The following is a 22,104-nucleotide window of genomic DNA, read 5'->3' as shown; positions in this document are numbered from 1 at the left end:
AGAAGGAAACAATATAAACAACAGAAAAAAAAAAAAAACAGAAAAGAAACAGAGAAAAAGAGAAGAAAAAAACAAAGAGAAAAACTTTTAAATAAAACTAAAAAAAATTAATATTCAAAAAATTTCAATAAAATCCAAAAATTAGAAAACCACCGTGCGATATGGCTACATTGCAGGAGCAATGAAGGTGTCTCTTCAAGAAGGCCTGTTCTGTTCCCTTCCACCTCTCCTGGATTGAGAGGGGGAGAGGGAATTATTAACAAGATAAAGGGATAGGAGGGGGCGGAAGGCCCAGAAAAATGCCTCACCTTAAAAAATAAAGACAGATACAGAGAAAGGAGGCCTGAAAGAGGTCTTCCTACCACACGAGTTTTGTATGCTGGAGGCCGAATTATCAGTGGGAAATTTTCATTTCTCTGTTTTCCCCCAAATGGCTAGATCACAGGAGCCATGAATGTGTCAGGGATGTGTTCTTTCTTTCTTTCTTTCTTTCTTTCTTTTTTTTTTTTTTTTTGGGGGGTTTTTTCTTTAGGTTTTTGCTATAGGGTGTGTGCGCTCACCAGACAGACAGAGACAGAAAGAAACGAGAAATCACCCCCCAGGGGGGATGGCCACGCCTCAATCCCTTCTCCTCCATTCTCCTCTCAGGATCTTGGGCACACACGCACACGCACCCGGCGTGAGTTTTAAGCCACCGAGTCCAGGACGCGAACCGCAGTCGACTACGTGGGAGTCCAGCAACATAGCCATTACGCCAACTGCTGGTCCCAGGGATGTGTTCTTTTGATGGAGATATATTTCCTGGTTTATTCAGACCTGAGGCTCTTCTACTTCTTGCCATTGGGAGAAGCATTCACTTTTGGATCCTTTTAGGAGAATGTTTCTTCAACTGGGAAAAACTGCTTTCATTTTGCTCTCATGATGGGGGATTGAAAGGTAGAGGGTTGACCAGAAGAAGGACACAAAACTCAACATACCCAGGGTCAGCAGGCAGCACAGTGATTAAGGGTGCTGGACTCCCACATGGCTGACTGCAGTTCGAATCCTGGACCTGGTGATTTGCTTTCTCACTTTCCCTCTCTCTCTCTCTCACTGTCTCTCTCTCTAGTCACCAGGTTTTCCTTAAATTTAAATAAAAGAATTTTTAAAAATTTTTTAACTCAACATACCCTGAGTTTCAAAATATTTGTTTCTACTTGAGTAAAGAGCTAATAAAACAAAACACATGGATTTAACACACATAAATTATTCATTAATCACCTTTATTAGTTGTAACTTTAAATTAGTTTTCCTTAAAACAGTTATATTCCACTTTTACTGGTTTTACTTCCATGAAAGCAACGCTATTGCACTACAAAATCAACAATATGCAATTAAGTATCTAATACATGTTTTTTGATTTTGTTAGCAAGTGATAGAAAAGATGACATCATTTCATTAAGAAGACATTTTCCTTAGCTTGTTTTATTTTGATTTCTTCTAAAAGAATTATATCAAAGGGCTATTTCAAAGGTTGACTCTTTCTCCTTTCACCAGTTGAGCTCGAAACCTCCAAATATCCTAGAAATAATAACAAACAGAATGAGCTTATGGAACACTTCAAATCACATATTCATCATAAGATGAAACAGCCTCTACAAATGGTTAAACAGGGATGGGAAATTCTGATGTTTTGTCACACAGTGAAAACAGTTCACTACCATATTCCTGCTTGGCTTTATGTGACTTGCCTGAACCATTTTGAGTGTTTTACTCTTGTTTGGAACATAACAGTGAAAATGGTGTCATGAGTTACTGGTTTGTTTACTTGAGGGTTTTCTCTTTACTCTTAATAGATGTTCTTATTTTTTGTTTACTTTTTTTTTTCCAGGTTTTCCTGTAGGGTACGTGTGCTTGCCAGAGAGAAACAGGAAGAGATAGAGGGAAGTGAGAAATCATTTCCTGGAGGCAATAGCCATGTCACAATCCCTTCTCCTTCATTTTCCTCTTGGGATTTTGGGCACTCACGCACATGCACCCAGTGTGATTTTCAAGCCGCCAGGTCAGGGCCCAAACTGAGGTTGGTCTGTGGGAGTCCAATGCCTTAACCACCAAGCCACCTGTTGGCTTCTCTTGTTTACTTTTAAATTTAATATATATATACATTTAAAGATGGAAACCATGTGTACATGCAAGATAAAGAAAGCAAGAGAAAGAGAGAGACGCATCCTCAACAGGGTCTCACAATGCTGAAATCTCCTTTCCCTAGTTTTTTAGTTACTTGAAATCCTGGGCATCCACACACATATCTGGTGTGTTTTGGGGCCAACCCACTATTCCCATAAACCCTCCAGCCTTTCAGGACACTTGCATTACCACTGCACCACAGCGGCAGGGCCTGTTCTTGGTTATCTTTGAGTAAACAATAAGGTACTTGGGAAATAATGATTTTAGAATTAGAACTGACACTGAAATCTAGTGCTGTCACTTATGTAAATTAAGCCAGCCTCATTTTCACATTAGCAGTAGAAGACATATTGACTGCTCTATGAAGTTTTGGTGAAGAAAATAAAAAGGATATGAAAGTATTTTTGTATGTTATAAAGAATTAGATAGCTGGTTGGCATTGTTATTCTAAGTAAATCTGATAAACTATTTGTACAACCTACAGAGTAACTTTAATACTGGAGGTATTCATTTAGCATAACCTTTGAAACCTCATACATAGTGCATACTTTTTTTTCCTTCCTTAAAATTCAAGATGTTAAACCAAAGCTCCAACTGACAAAATATGTTGGCTATTAAAGGTATTGTAAGCACTAGCCAAAGGGAATAGAAGGACAAGAACTTTCAGGATCTGTGAATGTGAAATCAGTGCATGTTCAAACATATGACACATTCATAGTTCCTAAAGGGAGAAGCAAGATTCTAGAACTGGGGGGATATTTTAGAAGATGACTCCCAGTGGCATGGTGGCATGCTTTAAGTAGGCATGACATACGACATGCTGAATAGCCTGGGGTTTTCATTACGTTCAGACTATGCATCCACACATTTATTATTAGATAACACAAATTTAAAAAATGTAAGCTCAGGGGCAGCCCGTGGCATGGTGGTTAAAGCAGCTGGATCTCACATGGCTGATGGTATGATTCAAATCGTGGACTCAGCAGCTTGAAAAACATGCCAGGCACACTTGTGTACATCCCCAAAATCCCGAAAGGAGAATGGAGGAGGAAGGACTGAAGCATGACCAATCCGCATAGTAGGTGCTTTCTCATTCCCTGCCCTCCCCCCGCACCCACCCCACCCCCCGTCTCTCCAGCGAGCACACTCATCTTCTGGCAAAAATTAAAAAATAAACCAACGAAACAAAACAAATTGAATATGCTTATTCGTTTGACTTAAGTGATAACTTATCTATGGATGATTAGCATAATCGAATATGCACTAATTAAAAATAATTTATAAATGACATGTATTAATTAGGAAAGAATATGAAATTTTGTCTCCACACGCCTTATTGAGAAGCATTAGTAGTCTTTTTTTGTTAGAGAGATTTTTGCTATAAGGTGCATGAGCTCACTAGAGAGACAGAAAGACAGAAAGTGAGAAATCAATCCCAGTGGGGATAGCCGCACCGCAATCTCTTCGCTTCCATTTTCCTCTCGGGATTTTGGGCATGCATGCACATGTGCCTGGTGTGAATTTTAAGCCTCTGGGTCTGGGACTTGAACTGCAGTCCACTACATGAGTCCAACGATGTAACCATCTGCCGGTCCCCCATTAGTAGTCGTTTAAAAAATCTTTTAAATTTATATTTCATAACATTAGTAACCTTTAATCTCTGCTACATGCAAACAAAGCATGTCACATGAAACTCTAGATGCAAATCTTTCAAAACAAAAATATGCTTGAGAATTGCTCTCTGGGAGTCTTACTGGATTTCCTAATGAGTAAACTCTCTCTTCTGTACGAATAGAGGAGGCCCATGGTTGAGATCCCAAACCTTTAACTTCCTTCTATGCCTTCAGGGGTGGTGTTTTTTCCTTCATTTTGTCTCGTCTACTCCTGTTTTCTATTTCGTTCTTATCCTATGTTGAACAGGACTGTCTACATATCACAGGACAAGCCCAAAGACATAAAGAAGCTGCAGCACTGTGTGACCAGGTGAAGGTGCCACAGAAATGCAGCTGGACCCTCATGAGAAAGGTCCTATGTTCACATGCCAGGCCCCCTCTGAGCACGCTGGGCATGCACTTGTGCCTGTGACCCCAGTCAGCTGAGACTGCATGCAGGACACTGTTGGAGGTGCCTGGCTCTCTGGCTCTCTCTCCTGGAAGAAATAAAATTTAAAAAAAAAAAAGAAAAGAAAAGAAAAGAAAAGAAAAAAAGCTCTAAAATCTCAAGTTTCCATGTAGAGAAACAAGTACAAATTGAAATGCCATTGTCATTTTTAGTGGGACTCTGCAATGTTTGTGAAATGACCTGTGAATCCACATATTCTACACTTCCAAATTAAATTAGGTATGAGAACTACTAAGCATCAGAAGAAAAAAAATATTCATAGAAACATACCTTCAAGTTAACGGTGCTTTCAGCCCCTTGGAATCTATCTGCTATTTTTTGAATGTCCTTCTCCACCTTCTCCTGACTGGTGCCCTTGACATCGATGTAGTGGCAATTGGCACTGGCGAAATGGCAGGAAATGGACTGTCCGAAGGGAGCAAATTCATATTGGAGAAAAACATACCACCCATATCAGCAACCAAGTAAGGAATCCTTCTTTTATAAAGTCAATTATTTTATTCAGTTTTTGAGGCTGATTCATTGGACCTTAAATCTATTTATTTTTATTTTTTATTTATTATCATCATAATCTTGTTTATATTACATTGAATTGCATATAACTTTACAGTGTATTACATTGCTTTTTCAAAAGGGAATGCCATGCATGTCAGTCAATACTGAGACATTAAAATCCCCGCTTCAACATTCAATATCTTTTCATTGTTTTTCCTGTTCATTATTATTATTCCAATTATTTTTTAACCAGTCAATCACTATTTCTCATTTTTGCTTGTAAAAAGACTTTACCCATCATGCAATACTTCTCAGACCAATCCAGTTGAGAATACTATTCATGTCATCATCAACAGGTGATAAGCCATATCTGTGTCCCACTGACGTCCTGCCTCTCTATTGTTCACTTGCTATCTTTCTCTATCCTCTTCTCTTCACCTCCCCCATTCCACACTGTCTTATTTACCTTAAGTATTTTCACTGCTTTTATGTCCTCCAATATTTTGCTCTCTACCATAGAGTGCAGATAGTCGGTATATATTAAGTGGATACATACAATATCTTTCTTACATAGCCTGGCTTACTTCACTCTTTCTTTTTAAATTTTATTTTTTATTTATTATCATAATAATCTTGTTTACCTTAAATCTATTTTTGAAGCTCAGTCTCTTTTTTTAAAATTTCCTGGCTAAAGACTAATGGCAAAATTACAAAAGATTTCAACCACTCATGGTATTTATTTTTAAAAAGTACATATGGAACAGGGAGAGTAATCCTCTGAGTGAGAGGCCTTTAGTTATTTTGGCATTTGATTTTCCTGATCAATGGACAACTCAAAGTCCTAAAAAGAAATATAAAAAGATCAGCTTCTTGGTTTCGAGGCTAAACTGTGCCTATTCAACAAGGTATGTTTATTTATTTGCCTTAAGTGATAAATTGTCCATAGATGATCAGCAGCATCAACCATACACTAATTAAAAGCAAGTCATTGACGTAGTCGACCGCGGTTCACGTCCTGGATCCGGTGGCTTAAAACTCATGCCAGGCGCGTGTGCGTGTGTGCCCAAGATCCTGAGAGGAGAATGGAGGAGAAGGGATTGTGGCGTGACCATCCCTCCTGGGGGGTGATTTCTCGCTTTCTGTCTCTCTGTCTCTGTCTGTCTGGCGAGCGCATGCACCCTATAGTGAAAACCTCTCCAAAAAAAAAAAAAAAAAAACCAAGTAATTGAAAAGTGATGTGTATTAATCAGGGAAGTGTCTTGGTCACAGAAGTTAGTTTCCTAGTTAAATTTGGAGTGGGTTGTTGTTTCGACATCAACAGATTATGAAAAAAAAATTGAAAATACCTTAAGAAGCAAAATAATACACACAGCTCCTCTCAAATCAAAGGTTCATATTAGGGCCAATATCATCAACAGATATTATCTAATTTGCTTTCTTCTGAGGATAAGGTTGAATGAAGTTACTTGGTTCTCCCTTTCTTTTTTTTTTGGAGAGGTTTTTGCTATAGGGCGCGTGCGCTCGCCAGACAGACAGAGAGAGGCAGAGAGATAGAAAGCGAGAAATCACCCCCCAGGGGGGATGGTCACGCTGCAATCCCTTCTCCTCCATTCTCCTCTCGGGATCTTGGGCATGCACGCACACGTGCCCAGTGTGAGTTTAAGCCACCGGGTCTGGGATTGGAACCATGGTCGACTACGTGGGAGTCCAGTGACATAGTCATTATGCTAACTGCTGGTCCCTTGGTTCTCCCTTTCTAGAAAAAGTTATAAACAGAACTAGACTGCAAGGCCTTGGTTGAAACTCATCTTGTCACAATTATCTTAAGGTGATCTCACCTGTCAGAAGGAATTTCTATATTGTCCAGAAATCAAATTTCTAGAGAATGGAGTCACAAGCTTCATTTCTTTTTTCTTTTTTTTTTTTTTAAGAGGTTTTTGCTATAGGGCATGTGCGCTCGCCAGACAGACAGAGAGAGACAGAGAGACAGAAAGCGAGAAATCCCCCCCCCAGGGGGGATGGCCACGCCACAATCCCTTCTCCTCCATTCTCCTCTCGGGATCTTGGGCACGCATGCACATGTGCTCGGCATGGGATTTAAGCCACCAGGTCCGAGACACGAACCGTGGTCGACTACGTGGGAGTCCAGCGACATAGCCATTACGCTAACTGCTGGTCCCGCAAGCTTCATTTCTCATGTAAACTCCAGTGCCCCCTACAAAGCCCTATCAGAGCTCAAGGCAAAAGGAGAAATGAGCAAATCCTATAACCATGTTTTGATGTAATAATGGTTAATATTTTTCTAGAGCATTAAAGTCATTGAAAAAATACTGGAAAATTGCACCTACTACTCACATGTGGCTCCAAGAGTCATGCTAGTGGGGGGTCAAATTTGACTTTTATTTAAATAGTTGGCAGGCTAATGACTTAGTGGTTGGAGTGTCTGTATTCTACATGGCCAAGTGTGCAGTTCAACTCCCAGACTCAAAGGCTTGAGAAAAACACCAGGCACGTGTGTGCATGTCCAAAATCCCCAAAAGAGAAATGGAAGAAAGGGGATTGCTGTGTGGCCAGGGTGCTTTCTCACTTTTCCTCTCTCAGTCTCTGGTAAGTGCTTGCACCCTTTAGGAAATTGGAAAAAAAAAAATCTGGCATCGCACACAGTGTGGATTTTCTGTATTGATTTTGAATTTCATAAATATTTAATTAAAATATTATTTGACTTCTGAGTTTTCTTGGTATCTCCTTAAATCTCAACCCTGAGAAGAGTTCCTCACTTTGCCTCAGCCTAATTCTGGCCCTGATGACTGCGGTGGGAATTAGGAATAAATGGAAGTTTAACTTTGGCACCTAATCCCTGACCCAGGGGAGACTGTAAGGATGGGCAGGAACCATGTAATGAACTAGAAAGCTCCATGAAGCCCCAAAGAGCCTCAATATTAAGAATTAACAACAACATTTCTTGATTGAAATATGAGCCAGCCATATGGTTACATCTGCTGAGTTTAAAAGTAAGAAATCAGAAAGTTTAGGAGAAATTCTGTCCATTTTAAAATGTAGACAATGAAATGATTAAATTGAAAACACTGAGGTTAAGGGGTGAAAAAAACTTGGCTATCAGCTAAGTCACAAATATTTTAAATTTTAACATATCCTAAAATTTTTGTTTCTAGTACATTCATCTTTGGACACTGCAGCAATGTGAATACATACCTTCCGGAATCCTTCAGTTCTGTTTCGACCAGATCCATGGATGAGTAAAGGATGAAAGAAAACAGTGTCTCCCTTTTCCATTACCAAGTGCACTCGAGGACAGTTTTTTTCAAAGTCCTTGATTCCATAGTACATTATATTAACTCCTCCCTAGAACAAAGAAGAGAAGCCAAGTGTGTCTTTGAGGAAGCACTATTAAACACTTTGTTAGTGAGTTACTGGTGAAAGCAGGGGTTCTTTAAGTTCTTCCAGGAGAAAGAAAGAGCTACCTAAATTATATTCTTGATTAAAAAATAATATATATATAAGGTGTCTGGTTTTAAAGTCTCATTCAGCCAGGCTGTGGTGTGGTATAAGGCAGCTAGATTTGACATGGCCAACTACATGGTTCAAGTCCCAAATTGGCAGCTTGAAAAACATACTGGTCATGTGTGCGTGTGTACCCAAAATCCCAGAAAAGGAAGTGGAGAAGGGATTTTAGTGTTCTGTTACCATCCTCTAGGAGGAGGATGCCTCCTCACTTTCTCTTTCTGTCTTTCTCTCCTTCGTTCCAGCAAGTGCATGTGCCCTCTAGCCAAACTTCTTTTTTTAAGAGATGTTTTTCCTATAGGGCATGTGCACTCACTGGAGAGACAGAGAGACAGAAAGTGAGAGATCACCACCCAGGGAGCATGGCCATGCCGCAATCCCTTCTCTTCCAGTCTCCTGTCGGGATCTTGGGAATGCACACACACACACACACACCCAGCGTGAGTTTTAAGCTGCTGGATCCGGGATTTGAACCATGGTCGACTATGTGGGAGTCCAGCAATGTAACCATTCCACCATCTGCTGGTCCCTAGCCTTTTTTTTTTTTTTAAGTCACATTGCTATAAACATCTTTAAAAAAATAAATAAAATAAAATAAAGCACTGAAATTTTGGAATTTTGCCTTTTGTGGTTAATGTAGATGATACCTTTGCTTTGACATTTCCAGCCTACATCATAATCAGTCTTTCCCAGCATGATATTCTCTTCACCTAGAACTTATACAAACCATTCCTCTTCCTATTACTCAGGGATGTATTTCAGAGGCTAACTATTCTCCCAAAATAGGGAGGAGAAAATGTTCAGTTTTTTTTAACTCAAGATCACTTATGTCACATCTAGAGAAAAGAAAGAACAGTACAGTAAAATAGTATCTGCAGGCTGGTTCTGTAGCTTGGTGGTTGAAGCAACATAGCACAGTTCTAGTCCTAGACCTGGTAGCTTGAGAAACACACCAGACGCATGCGTGTGCATGCCCAAAACCCTAAAGGAGAGAGAGAAGGAGACTGGATCACGGCATGACCATCCCTGTGGGGGGTGCTTTTTCCTCTCCCTCTCTCTGTCTCTCTCTGGCAAGCCCTCGCACCCTCTAGAAAAACAAAACAAATAAAAACAGTATTGGCTTAAAATTATTCTCAAAGTTAGTTATTGCTATAGGTCATGAGTTATATCTTTATAAAGATACTAAAGTGGAAAGTAATGAAAGCTTATGAATCAGGATAGGGAAGCATGCCATTCTTCTTCCTTAGAGAGTCCCGAATTCCTTTTGGAATGACCACTTCTCTACTAGATAGTGTTGAGATTTCGATTTAGTGTCCTTTCCTGGCCACAGTAGGTATGTGACCCAAGTTAAGCTGATCAGACCAGCCCTGACAATATGTGACTTAAAAAAAAAAAAAAAAAAAAGGCTAGGGACCAGCAGATGGTGGAATGGTTACATTGCTGGACTCCCACACAGTCGACCATGGTTCACATAACACTAACCATTAGTGCAGCAGGAGTTCTGAAAAAAAAACGTCCTATAAGCTAGGATTTTCACATCTACAGAACCACAACTCAGTCTTACTGCTTTAACAGGTTTCCCTTCCACTTTTTGTTTCTTTAATATTTTTCACTTTATTAAAATACTGAGTTTATTTCACGTGTATATTTTTGTCTCCCCACCATTTCCATGTCTGACCACCACTACTCCTGTGTCCTAATTCCACACATATTTAAAACCAAGCAAAGGGTGGAGTTCCATCTTTAAAAACTAAACAGGCATTCCCTTCCACTTTGACAGTCATCATGGGATTTCACCATCTTTCCTTTTAGACCTAAACTGCTCATGGTCTCTTCTCTGATTTCTCTGCCACTGAACTCTGCTTCCAATGCATCTATGCTAGACTATTAGATTATTGTTATGAACAAACTGGCCTACTGCATCATGCATAGACTAAAAGAATTTCAAAGTCCCACAGTATAAACAGCAGAATGGATAAACAAACCATGATCCAGACACCCAAAGGAACACTACTCAGCAATGGCAATGAACAAACTACTGATACACCACAGCCCCAATATGTCTCATAACAAACATGCTGGGTGAAAAAGGCCAGACCAAAATAATGAAATATTATAGCATTATGTTATATAACATTTTAGAGAACACAAGCTAATCTAGAGTAGCAGAAAGTAACTCAGGGTAGTTGGCCCACAGCCTGGTGATTCAGGGACTCAGATATGACATGGCTAATTGTGGTTCAAGTCCCAGATCTTACAACCTAAAAAATATTCTAAGTGTGTGTGTGTGTGTCTGTATATGTCCCAAATCCCAACAGAATGGAGAGATGGAGAAGAGATTATGGTGTGACCAGAGCCTGCTGGGAGAAAATTTTTCCTTCTTCCTCTCTCTCTCTCTGGCGAGCATATGTGCTTTCTGGCAAATTTTAAAAAAAAGGAAAAAGGGGCTGGCTGGTGGTGTGGTTAAGGGTGTTGGATTCCCACATGCCCGACCATGGTTCGAGTCCTGAACTTGGCAGCTTGCTTTCTCACTTTCTCTTTCTCTCTCATTCTGTCCCTCTCTGGTCAAATTAAAATAAATAAAGAAAGAAAGTTCACTAGCTCTCCAGCAGACCCCACTTCCAACTCCAGCCCCCTGGCCTAAGGGACACAGAGGCAGGGCCCCACAGCTCCAGCTCCAGTTCCCCAACCCCAGAGACCCTCTCTCTGTTAGCAAGGACTGCCCCCAGCTCTTTAACACAGCCCACTTCCATCTCCAGATCCTGGCCTAAGGGACACTGAGGTAGGGTCCCCAGCCCCAGCTCCAACTCCAGCTTCCCAACCCCAGAGACCCTTTCTCTGTTAGCAAGATAGGCTTTTTTTTTTCCTTCTCTTCTCCTTTATTTTGTTAATTTCTCACTTCTCTTTACCCCACAGAACTGCCCCCAGCTCTCTGGAAGAGCCCACTTCCATCTCCAGCCCTCTGAGACATTTTCTTTATTCTCTTTCATACTCTTTTCTCTTTCATCTTATATTGTCATCTCCTGCTTATACTCCATGCACCAAGAGGAGCTAGACAGGTCTAGAATCACAGTTTTCAAATACCCTGGTACTGTGAGGCTCCCTAGGATCCTCCTTTTTACTTAACCACCTGGGAAAAAGGAGAGACTGCTCTTCAGACTCCTGAATAGAAGACTCCTCCTGTGCAGACCACACTGCAAAACACAGCAGAAAAGAGACTTCAGCATACATCAGTTCACAGCAAAAGGAAAGCACATTTGTTCCCAGTCAAAGATACGTTCTCCAAAAAGGTATCCAAAAGTGAATACATTTCCCAATAGCTAGAAGTAGAAGAAAAGCCTCAGGTCTGAATAAACCAGGAAATATGTCTCCATCAAAAGAACACAATAACTTCCCTCCATCTCGGAAAAAACAGAAGATGTTACCAAAAAGTCAGAGAAAGAATTTAGAACATTCATGGTGACAAAATTCTATGAGTTGGACCAGAAAAGAGACAATGAGCTACAGGAGATTAGGATGTCCTTCCATGATATAAAAGAAGAAATGGACCTCTAAGAAAGAACCAAATGGAATTATTAGAGATGAAGTCTGTAATACAAGAAATCAAAAACTCTCTTGAAAGTATTAAAAGTCGATTAGACCATGCTGAAGATCAAATCTCCAATGTAGAAGATAAAACCTCTGACCTAGAAAAAGACATCAAGATAGATAAAATAACAAAAAATGAGGATAGTGTACAAGAAATACAAGACTCCATTAAACATCCAAACATCCAAATAATTGGTATCCCAGAAGGTGAAGAAACTAATAAGGGCATGAAAAATTTATTCCATGATATCCTGGAAGAAAACTTCCCAAGTCTAGAGAAGCACTCACACATCCAGACCTGAGAAATAAAAAGGACACCAAATAGAATCAAACCAAGAAGATCTTCCTCAAGGCACATCTTAGCCAGACTGGCCAAGCCCACAGATAAAGACAATATACTAAAATTGGCAAGAGAGAAATGACAAGTGACTTACAAAGGTCATCCCATCAGGCCAACTCTGGACCATTCTTTTTTTTTTTTTTTTTTTTTGAGATGGGCACAGGTGCTTGACACAAAGACAGAGAGAAACAGAGTGACAGAAAGCAAGGAATCACCCCTCAGGGGGGATGGCCATGCCACAATCCCTTCTCCTCCATTCTCCTCTCGGGATCTTGACCATGCACACACACGCATGCAACGTGAGTTTAAACCATTGGATCTGAGACTTGAACCACAGTCAACTACATGGGAGTCCAGTGACACAGTCATTACGCCAACTGCTGGTCCCTCCGGACCTTTCAACAAAAACAATGCAAGCAAGGAAACAATGGGAAGACATATTGAAAGTGTTAAGAGAGAAACAATTTCAACCAAGATTATTATATCCAGCATGATTATCCTTCATATGGGGAAAAAAGATTAAAATCTTCTCAGACAAATAAAACCTGAAAGAATTTGCCAACACCAGACCAGCTCTTCAAGAAACTCTGAAGAGAGTCCTGTTCCAGGAAAACTAAGAATGAAATGCCAGAAATAAGGAATAAAAGACAACCAAGACAATAGCCAACTTAAATGTAGATGCAAGTCTGGAAATATCGATAATAACACTAAATGTTAATGGATTAAATTCTCCCATCAAGAGAAACAGACTGGCTGAGTGGGTAAAAATAACAGAAACCCTCTATCTGTTGCCTACAAGAAATGCATCTCATGGATAAAGACACACATAGACTAAAAGTGGAGGACTAGAAAAAGGTATTCTGTGCAAATGAGAATAAAAGAAAACCTGGAATAGTGATACTAATTTCTGACAAAATAGGCTTTTAAAACAAAAACTGTTCGAAGAGACAAAGAACACTATATTATAGTAAAAGGGTTAATTCATCAAGAAGATATAACACTAATAATTATCTATGTACCTAACACAGGAGCACCCAAATATGTGAAGAAAATACTGTTAGACCTAAAAGGAGAGATAGACTGTAACACACTAATTGTTAGAGACCTCAACACCCCACTATCTTCTCTGGAAAGATCATCAAGGCTAAAAATAAGTAAAGAGATAAAGGATGTAAATGATACAATAAATCAAATGGACTTAACAGACATGTATAGAACTTTCCACCCAAAAACCATGAGATATACGTTTTTCTCACCACCCCCCATGGAACCTTTTCGAAGATTGACCACAAGATAGGGCACAAAGCAAGCCTCTACAGATTCAAAGGCATAGAAACTATATCCAGCAACTTCTCTGACCATGATGGAATCAAACTTGATTTTAATTTCAAGAGAAATCCTCAAAAATACACAAATACATGGGAACTAAATTGCCTACTCCTGAATGACTTCACTACTACTGAGGAATTTAAGGTTGAAATAAAAAGATTCATGGAGGCCAATGACAATGAGGACATGAGTTTCCTTAATCTTTGGGATACTGCAAAAGCAGTCATAAGAGGCAAGTTCATAGCAACTAGTGCACATAAGAAGATGAAAAGAAGGCAAATGGATCACCTAACATCATACCTCAGAGAATTGAAAAAGCAACAGCAAAAAATCCACAAAACTTCAGGAGAAAATAAATAATAAAAATCCAAGCAGAAATAAATGAAATAGAAAATAAATGAACTATACAGAAAATAAATTAAAGTAAAAGCTGGTTCTTTGAAAATATAAACAAAAATCAATACACCACTAGTGAGACTTATTATGAAGAAGAGAGAAAGGAATCAGGTAATCAAATTTGCAGTGAAGCTGACAATATAACAACAGACATAGTATAAATACAAACCATAATTAGAGGACACTATGAACAACTGTATGCTAACAAACAGGAAAATCTGGATGAGATGGACAAATTCCTGGACACATATAATCCACCAAGATTGAACCAGGAGGATGCAGAAAGTCTGAAAGGTCCATAACAAGCCAGGAGATTGAATTAGTAATAAATAACCTCCCAACACAGAAAAGCCCTGGTCCTCATGGCTTCACCTCTGAATTCTACAAAACTTTTAAAGAAAAGTTAACCCCCCATTGTGCTCAAGTTATTTCTAACAATACAAAAGGGTGAATTTCTCCCAAATTCATTCTATGAAGCCTCCATCACCCTTATCCACAAAATAGATAAGGACAGGACAAGGAAATAAAACTATAGACCAATATCTCTGATGAATATAGATGCAAAGATTCTCAACAAGATACTTGCAAATAGTATCCAAAAACATAAAAAAAGATTATACATCATGACCAGGTAGGCTTTATTCCAAGAATGAAAGGTTGGTCCAACATACACAAAAACCATAAGTATAATACACCATATTAACAGAAAGAAAGATAAAAACCATACAGTCATATCAATTGATGCAGAAAAAGCATTTGATAGGATACAACATCCCTTCATGATCAAGACTCTCAGCAAAATCAGCATAGAAGGGTCACTTCAGAAACACAATAAAAGCTATTTTAAAAAAAAAACATAGCTAACATCATACTGAACAGAGAAAAGCTGAAAGCTGTTCCATTAAAAACTGGCACAAGACAAGGATGCCCACTTTCTCCACTCCTTTTCAATATAGTACTGGAAATCCTCGCCAATGCAATCAGGAAAGAGAATAAAATAAAAGACATTGAAATAGGAAAAGAAAAGGTAAAACTATCTCTATTTGCAGATGAAATGATTGTATACATAGAAGACCTGACGGTATCCATGAAAAAATTCCTGGAAGTAATATATGAATATAGTAAAGGTGCAGGATACAAAATCAACATACAGAAATCTATAGCATTTCTATATACAAACAGCAGGCAGACTGAGATAGAACTGAAAAAAGTCATTCCCTTTACCATAGCCACAAAAAGTATAAGATACCTAGGAATAAACCTAATCAAAGGAGTTAAAGACCTCCACAAGGAAAATTACGAGAAGCTAAAAAAAGAAATTGAAAATGACATAAAAAAAGTGGAAGGACATCTCATGTTCCTGGATTGGAAGAATTAATATAATCAAAATGGCAATTCCACCTACATTAATCAACATATTTAATGCAATCCCAATCAAAGTGCCAGAGACATTCTTTACAGATCTAAAAAAGACAATCATACAATTTGTCTGGAATCATAGAAAACCATGTATTGCCAAAGCAATCCTGCACAAGAAGAGTGGAGTGGGTGGCATCTCATTCCCTGATCCAAAAATATACTACAAAGCTGTGGTCATCAAAACAGCATGGTATTGGCACAGAAGTAGAAGGTGGACCAATGGAACAGAACAGAGTCCCCAGAAATAAACTCCCAGACATACAGCCAACTGATTTTTGACAAAGAGTACCACTCAATCCATTGCAGAAAGGAAAACCTCTTTAGCAAATGGTGCTGTAAAAACTGGATATCCACTTGAAGATGAATATGAACCCCTACCTCTCGCTTTTGACAAAAATCAACTTGAAGTGGATCAAAGATCTAAACCTAAGACCTCAAACTATAAAACTGATGCTGGAAAATACTAGAGAGACATTGGGGTAGGCAAAGACTTCTTAAATAAGATCCCCAAAGTACAGTCAATAATCCAAAAAATAGACAAGTGGGATTACATCAGATTAAGAAGTTTCTTCATGGCTAAAGACACAGTAATTAGTGTGAATCGACAGCTCTCCAAATTGGAAAATATTTTTGTAAACTATGCATCAGATAATATAACCAGAATACACAAGGAACTCAAGCAGCTGTCCTGAAAAAAGATCACCAACCCTATTAAAAGATGGGAGAATGAGTTGAAAAACAAAACAAAACAAAACAAAAAAAACCACTCACTAAGGAAGACATATGAATAGCCAAAAGACATATGAAAAAAATGCTCATTATTCCTCATTTTAAGGGAGATGCAGATCAAAACTACACTGAGATACCACCTAACCCCAGTAAGAATGACTAAGATTAAAAAAAAAAAAAGATAAGTGCTGGCATTGGTATGGTGACCTCTCCTGCACTGCTGGTAGGAATGTAAATTGGTCCAGCCATGCTGGATAACAACTTGGAGATTCTTCAAAGACCTACAAATAGAATTATCAGAGATCCAGCAATCCCACTTCTTGGTATCTACCCAAAGGACAGAAGATTTCTTAGTCGGAAAAGTGCTTGCACATCCATGTTAATTGCGGCATTATTCACAATTGCTAAGACATGGGTCCAACCCAAATGCCCACAAACAGATGAATGAATTGAAAAAGTGTGGCACATGTACTCTACGGAATACTAACCAGCCTTAAAAAACAACAAGACCCTGGCTTTTGACAGAACGTGGATGAATGTGGAAGATTCACTGCTGAGTGAAACAAACCAGGCAGGCGATGAAGGAGAGACACTGTATTTATCCACTTAAACGCACTCTATGGCTGAAACTGAATGACTAAAGGTTATATAAACTACGTAAATGGTTATGAATACCAGATAGAGTGTGGGAAGATGGTGGGTGAAGGAATAGAGTCTGAGGAAGGACATTAAGGAGAAAAATGGAGAGGCAAGGCAATTATGGGTCAAAGAAATGGATTATTGTTTATTAAAGATAACTTTCTAGAATGGTGAACTGGACTGGTGATAAATGTACACATGCTGGAATATTCACTTTGTAAGCTAAGTAACATGATTGAATATATGAAAGAAATAGAAATAAAATGAAATAAAAATGTAAAAAAAAAAGATGGTTCAGTAAAATAATTTTTTAAAAAAAGAAAGAAAGCCAAATTGGTAATTGCCTGGGCAGGAAGAGGGAGGAAGATTATCTTGCTTGTTATGATGGTTTTACAGCTGTGTGTGTGTGTGTGTGTGTGTGTATCAAAAATTATCAATTTATTATGTAATTTATTATTATGTACAATTTATTATGTGACAATTATACTTCAATAAAGCTTTTTTTTATTAAAAACCTCTTCCAGCTTCCAAAAAATCCCTTTTTCTCTCAAAATAAGCTGCAGATTTATTAGAATAACAAAGTCCTTTCTGCTCCGACCCTAATGTACCTTTCCAGGCTCACCACTGCTGCTCCCCACAATGCACCCCAGACTCGAACCTGTTTAGACTGGGAGCTCTCTTGGTCCTTCCACCTCCTTAGTAAAACCACGTTTGCCCTCAACCCTTCTGTGTAAAAGACATTCTACCTTGCTCTTCAAAGCTCATCTCCAATGCCAGCTCTTCCCAGATCCTCTGCTGGTCTCTGCAGTTACTGGGTACAAACTCTCCCCCTTCGTTGCTCTGAGAAACATCAGTAGTGAGTAAGATTTCCTTGGCACTTGTCATCACACTGAGGTTGCAGTGTTTATGTCTCCCCCCTGAGATTAGGTTTTCTAGTCTCAGATCTTCTGCAGCACTTACCCAAGTTCCCCACATTGGCTGGCTTCAAACACATGTTGAAAGAACAACAGGATGAGCATTTTATCTGACACCTCTAACTTTCCCTGATCCTAATTGCAAATTTTGGGGCAGTGTTTCACTACAAAAGGAAATTCCATTTCATTAGTAAGTGTTTTATGTATAGTATATAAAGTACAAACAATAAAAGGTCCTGAGCAAGCCTCAGCCTAGGTAGACTTACATCCCACGGTGGGTAATCGTGTGGCTTCAGAGAACCTTTGTGAGTGCCTGGCAACACAACCAGACAACCATTGTTCCTGTCAATGTGCTCCATCGCAGTCCAGGCACAAACCATTCGATTGGGGGGCCTGAAGGGAAAATAGTGCAGGTCCTGGTGCATAGGATGACGGGATGTCTTCTTGCCTGAAATGGAACTTATTGTTAAAAGATGCTGGACCTCACAATTCTTATCCTTTGCCTGAAAATCCAGAACAATGACCTATCCTTACAAAAATCAAGCAAGTGAAAGAACACTATAGAGAACCAGCCTCAAAGAGAGAAGCACCAAACTGGAATGCAAAATCAGTATAGTGGCTCCAAATCCTATCCTTTCTCCTGGGTTACTAGTAGCTGAGCACTTTTTTCTAGCGAGGCGTGAGTATGTCATTTGTCTCTGGATTTGACGCCTTTGTAACTCTGTGATAGGCACTGAATCTATCATGCAATATGCATTCCAAAAAATTGACAAGAGTGGTAGAGTCAAGTTTGAAGATCCCAAGTTCTCTTAAGAGGTTTTTCCTCACGAACTATAGGTATTCTGGGTACAATCAATGTCCAGTCAGAGTCATCATGACCTCATTGCCATGTTCTCTAGTTTTGATCTCTCAATTTGCTTCTTTGACAAGATGTCTTTTTTTTTTTTGAGAAGTTTTTCTACAGGGTGCATGCGCTCGCCAGAAAGACAGAGAGAGACAGAGAGACAGAAAGTGAGAAATCACCCCCCAGGAGGAATGACCATGCCAGATTCTCTTCTCCTCCATTCTCCTCTCAGGATCTTGGGCACGCACATACACATGCCCGGCATGAGTTTAAGTCACCAGGTCTGGGACTCGAACCGCAGTCGACTACATGAGAATTCAGCGACATAGGCATTACGCTAACTGCTGGTCCCAATGTCTTGTTTCTCTATAAGGGATTTGGTAAAGCCATGCTACAGTCCTATCACATAAACTTCCCGTAGCCATCAGGAGAAGAAAAAGTATAAGAGGATAAAGGATTCTCTCCTGGCTGATTTCTCCTAATGGTAGATAAGGATTTCTCAGTGTGGTCCAAGAGCCATCTGCATTAGAATCTCTGAGGATGGTTATTAAATGCTGAAACCTGCGTTCTATTTCTGAGTCAGACTCTTTCAAGGTGAGGTCTTAGAATCTACATTTTAGCAGGAACATACATTTTAAGAACAACTATAGAGGCCAACAGATGGCATGATAGTTAAGGTGCTGGACTCCTACATGACCAACTGTGGTTCGAGTTCCACACCTGGGGGCTTCCTTTCTCACTTTCCCTTTCTTTTTCTCTCTCTGTCTCTCTCTGGTCAAATTTTAAAAAATAATAAAAATAAATAAATTTTAATTTAAAAAAAGAACAACTACAGTGTATGATTTATAATAATACTTTTAATTTTAGTAATAATGAAAGTATAGAAATATCTTCAGATCAGGAATGCAGGACCCACACTATCGCAGCTAAGAATGGCTGATAACAGCAGGAGTCTATGGCAGGTTTGTTGAGCTGCATTTTTGGGGAACTGGCTTCTGAAAATTCAGCAATAACCCCACAGTTAACATCTGAAATCACTACAACACTTCAGTGTTATCATGTGAGCTATTTTAAGACTTAAGTAATGAAACCTCACTCAAAGATGGACAATTATATGCATAGCAACGGTTACAAAATTTATTTTATATATTTGAATTAAACCATTTTTTTCTTGCCTCTCCATGACAAATAAGGGAACTTTACCAGTGTCTGGAGGTTTGTTTATCAGCATTGTATGCATGGCCATAATGTTGGGACCAGTGAAGCACTCCACATATTTTAGAATCTAAGAAAAAGGAAAAAAAAATACTCATAGGAAATCATAAAAATAGGCAAGTGATACAAATAACAACTATCCATACAAGAACCAAGATCACAATAGTTTTACAAACCCATGATATTTCACAACACTGCAAACAAAACATGAAAAATTCATCAATTGAACATCATTCTAAATTTACAACATGCTGAATTAAGTAGGCTTTTTAGGTGCAATTGGGAATGTAATTTTTTTTCCTTTTTCTTTTTTTCCTATAAGAAAGAGATTCTGTGAGATAGCAACCAGGAAGGATAGGAGTAGCTCTTTTGTCCCTAGGCCACAGATGGTTTTCTAGGGAGGTAGCAGTTTCTACTTCCTTCTTGGAGACACCACATAAGGAGAGCCCAAGGGAAGGCCCACTACTGTTTGCAGTTGATATGTAGCAATGAAGAAAGCAGAACTGGGGCTCAGACACTTGACAGCAGGGCAGTCACTCACCAGAGTTGCCTTAGCAACTCTTTACCAAGGTCTGTAAACTAGGCAGAAGGACAGGAGAGTATGGACAAGAAAAGCAGGTCTCGCCCATGGATTGGGAGGATGCTACTGCATGATACTGGGGCCACATGGAAGGCTTGGGTCCCAGGGTGACATGGATGTGCTGGGAGTGCCTGTATCATGACTAGCTTGGAGGCTGAGATAGGGGAGGGAAGAGGATTGCAGTATAGAGAGACTCTGTTGAGGTTGCCTGTTTCTGTCTCTCCTTCATGAAAGAAAGACATAAAATAACCTTGAAAAGAAAAGAGGGCCATCAGGACCAGCACTTGGCATAATGGCTATGTCGCTAGACTCCCATGTAGTCGACCACGGTTCAAATCCTGGATCCAGTGGCTTAAACTCATGCCAGGCGCGTGTGTGTGCATGCCCAAGATCCCGAGAGGAAAATGGAGGAGAAGGGACTGTGGCATGGCCATCCTCCCTGGGGGGTGATTTCTCACTTTCTGTCTCTCTGTCTCTCTCTGTCTCTCTGGAAAGTACATGCACCCTATAGCAAAAACCTCTCCAAAAAAAGAAAAAAAAGAAAGAAAGAAAGAAAAAAAGGTCAGCCTCATAGCCTGGTGGTTTAGGGAGTCAAATTCCACAGGGCCATGTTTGAATCCTGGCTCTGCTGGCTTGAAAAACACACTGGGCAGGTGTGTGTGCATGCCCCAAATCCTGACATGAAAGGAGTGTGGTACGACCATGTCCCATTGGGTCGGGGGTGCTTTCTCCCTTTTCCTGTCTCTCTCTGGAAAGCTTATGTATCTTCTAGGGATTAAAAAAAAGTGGGAGGGTATAAATATACTTGGTATACATAAAAAAATTCCAGCTGAAAATAGAAAAAACTTAACAGTGAGTGGGCCGGGGATAGGGGAAACCTTTACTTTTCATTTTATACCCTTATATACTGCGTGGATTTTTTTTCATAAATATGACACACTCTTAAAGAATGATATTTCTTTCTTTCTTTCTTTCTTTCTTTTTAGAGAGAGATTTTTTGCTATAAGGTGTGTGTGCTCACCAGAGAGACAGAGACAGAGAGAAAGTGAGAAATCACCCCCCCCCCCAGAAGGGATGGCCATGATGGAATTTTGGGCATGCACACACATACATTTATGTAGCATATGGTTTCAACCACTGGGTCTGGGATTCAAACCACAGTTGACTATGTGGGAGTCCAGTGACCTAACCATGACACCAACGGCTGATCCCAAAGAATGATATTTCTAAAAAATAAAAAACAAAAACAAAACAAACCAAAAACTCCTTTAAATTTAAAAACAAACTCATACTGCTAATGACCAGATTTGTTAAACCCAAAGAGAAAAGATTTACAAATAGTAACTCTAGCAATCTTATCCCTGTTGATTTGCCTGTATCGAGTCTTAGAAGGGCTCTAACACAGAATTCCTGTTTTTAAGCAATAGTTGAGGAGCAAATTCTATAGCAGGGTTTCTCAATCTTGGTGTGATTGACATTTTAGGTAGAATAATTCTTTGTTTTGGGGAGGAAGCTATTCTGTGCCTCATAGGAATTTGGAAATCCTTAGCAATGTCTTTGGTTCATACTAATTTGAAGAACTTAACATTTAGAATCAAGAATTAAAGTTTAATTAACTCTAAGAATTAAAGTCTGGTATACTCATTAAACAGTTTAGAAACAAAGATAGTCTTTAACCTGGGGGAGAGTGCAGTATCTGAAGAGCTCCTTGTCATATTGGAATTCCTGGACCTTTGAAACTGTTTTCTCACTCAGCGCATCTTCTGAGTTCAGGATGGTCACATCTCTCATTAACATTATTCCTGCT

The 22,104-nt window shown here is 39.3% G+C and overlaps 1 protein-coding gene across 1 annotated transcript in view; it reads right to left on the bottom strand.

The window, feature by feature from the left end:
* Window positions 1-1,243: 1,243 nt before the first annotated feature.
* Window positions 1,244-22,104, bottom strand: part of PHYH (phytanoyl-CoA 2-hydroxylase) — a gene marked incomplete in the record, with an annotated part of 29,241 nt that continues 8,380 nt past the window's right edge. The window contains 6 exon segments of the mRNA XM_027772450.1: window positions 1,244-1,560; window positions 4,558-4,692; window positions 7,996-8,145; window positions 17,925-18,106; window positions 19,706-19,787; window positions 21,975-22,104. Coding sequence (XP_027628251.1) covers window positions 1,507-1,560; window positions 4,558-4,692; window positions 7,996-8,145; window positions 17,925-18,106; window positions 19,706-19,787; window positions 21,975-22,104 — 733 coding nt within the window.

Source organism: Tupaia chinensis, unplaced genomic scaffold (genome assembly GCF_000334495.1).
Source record: "Tupaia chinensis unplaced genomic scaffold, TupChi_1.0 Scaffold000275_1, whole genome shotgun sequence".
Taxonomy (NCBI): Eukaryota; Metazoa; Chordata; class Mammalia; order Scandentia; family Tupaiidae; genus Tupaia; species Tupaia belangeri.
The sequence above is the reverse complement of the archived record's forward strand: the minus strand, read 5'-3'. Positions and strand labels throughout refer to the sequence as shown.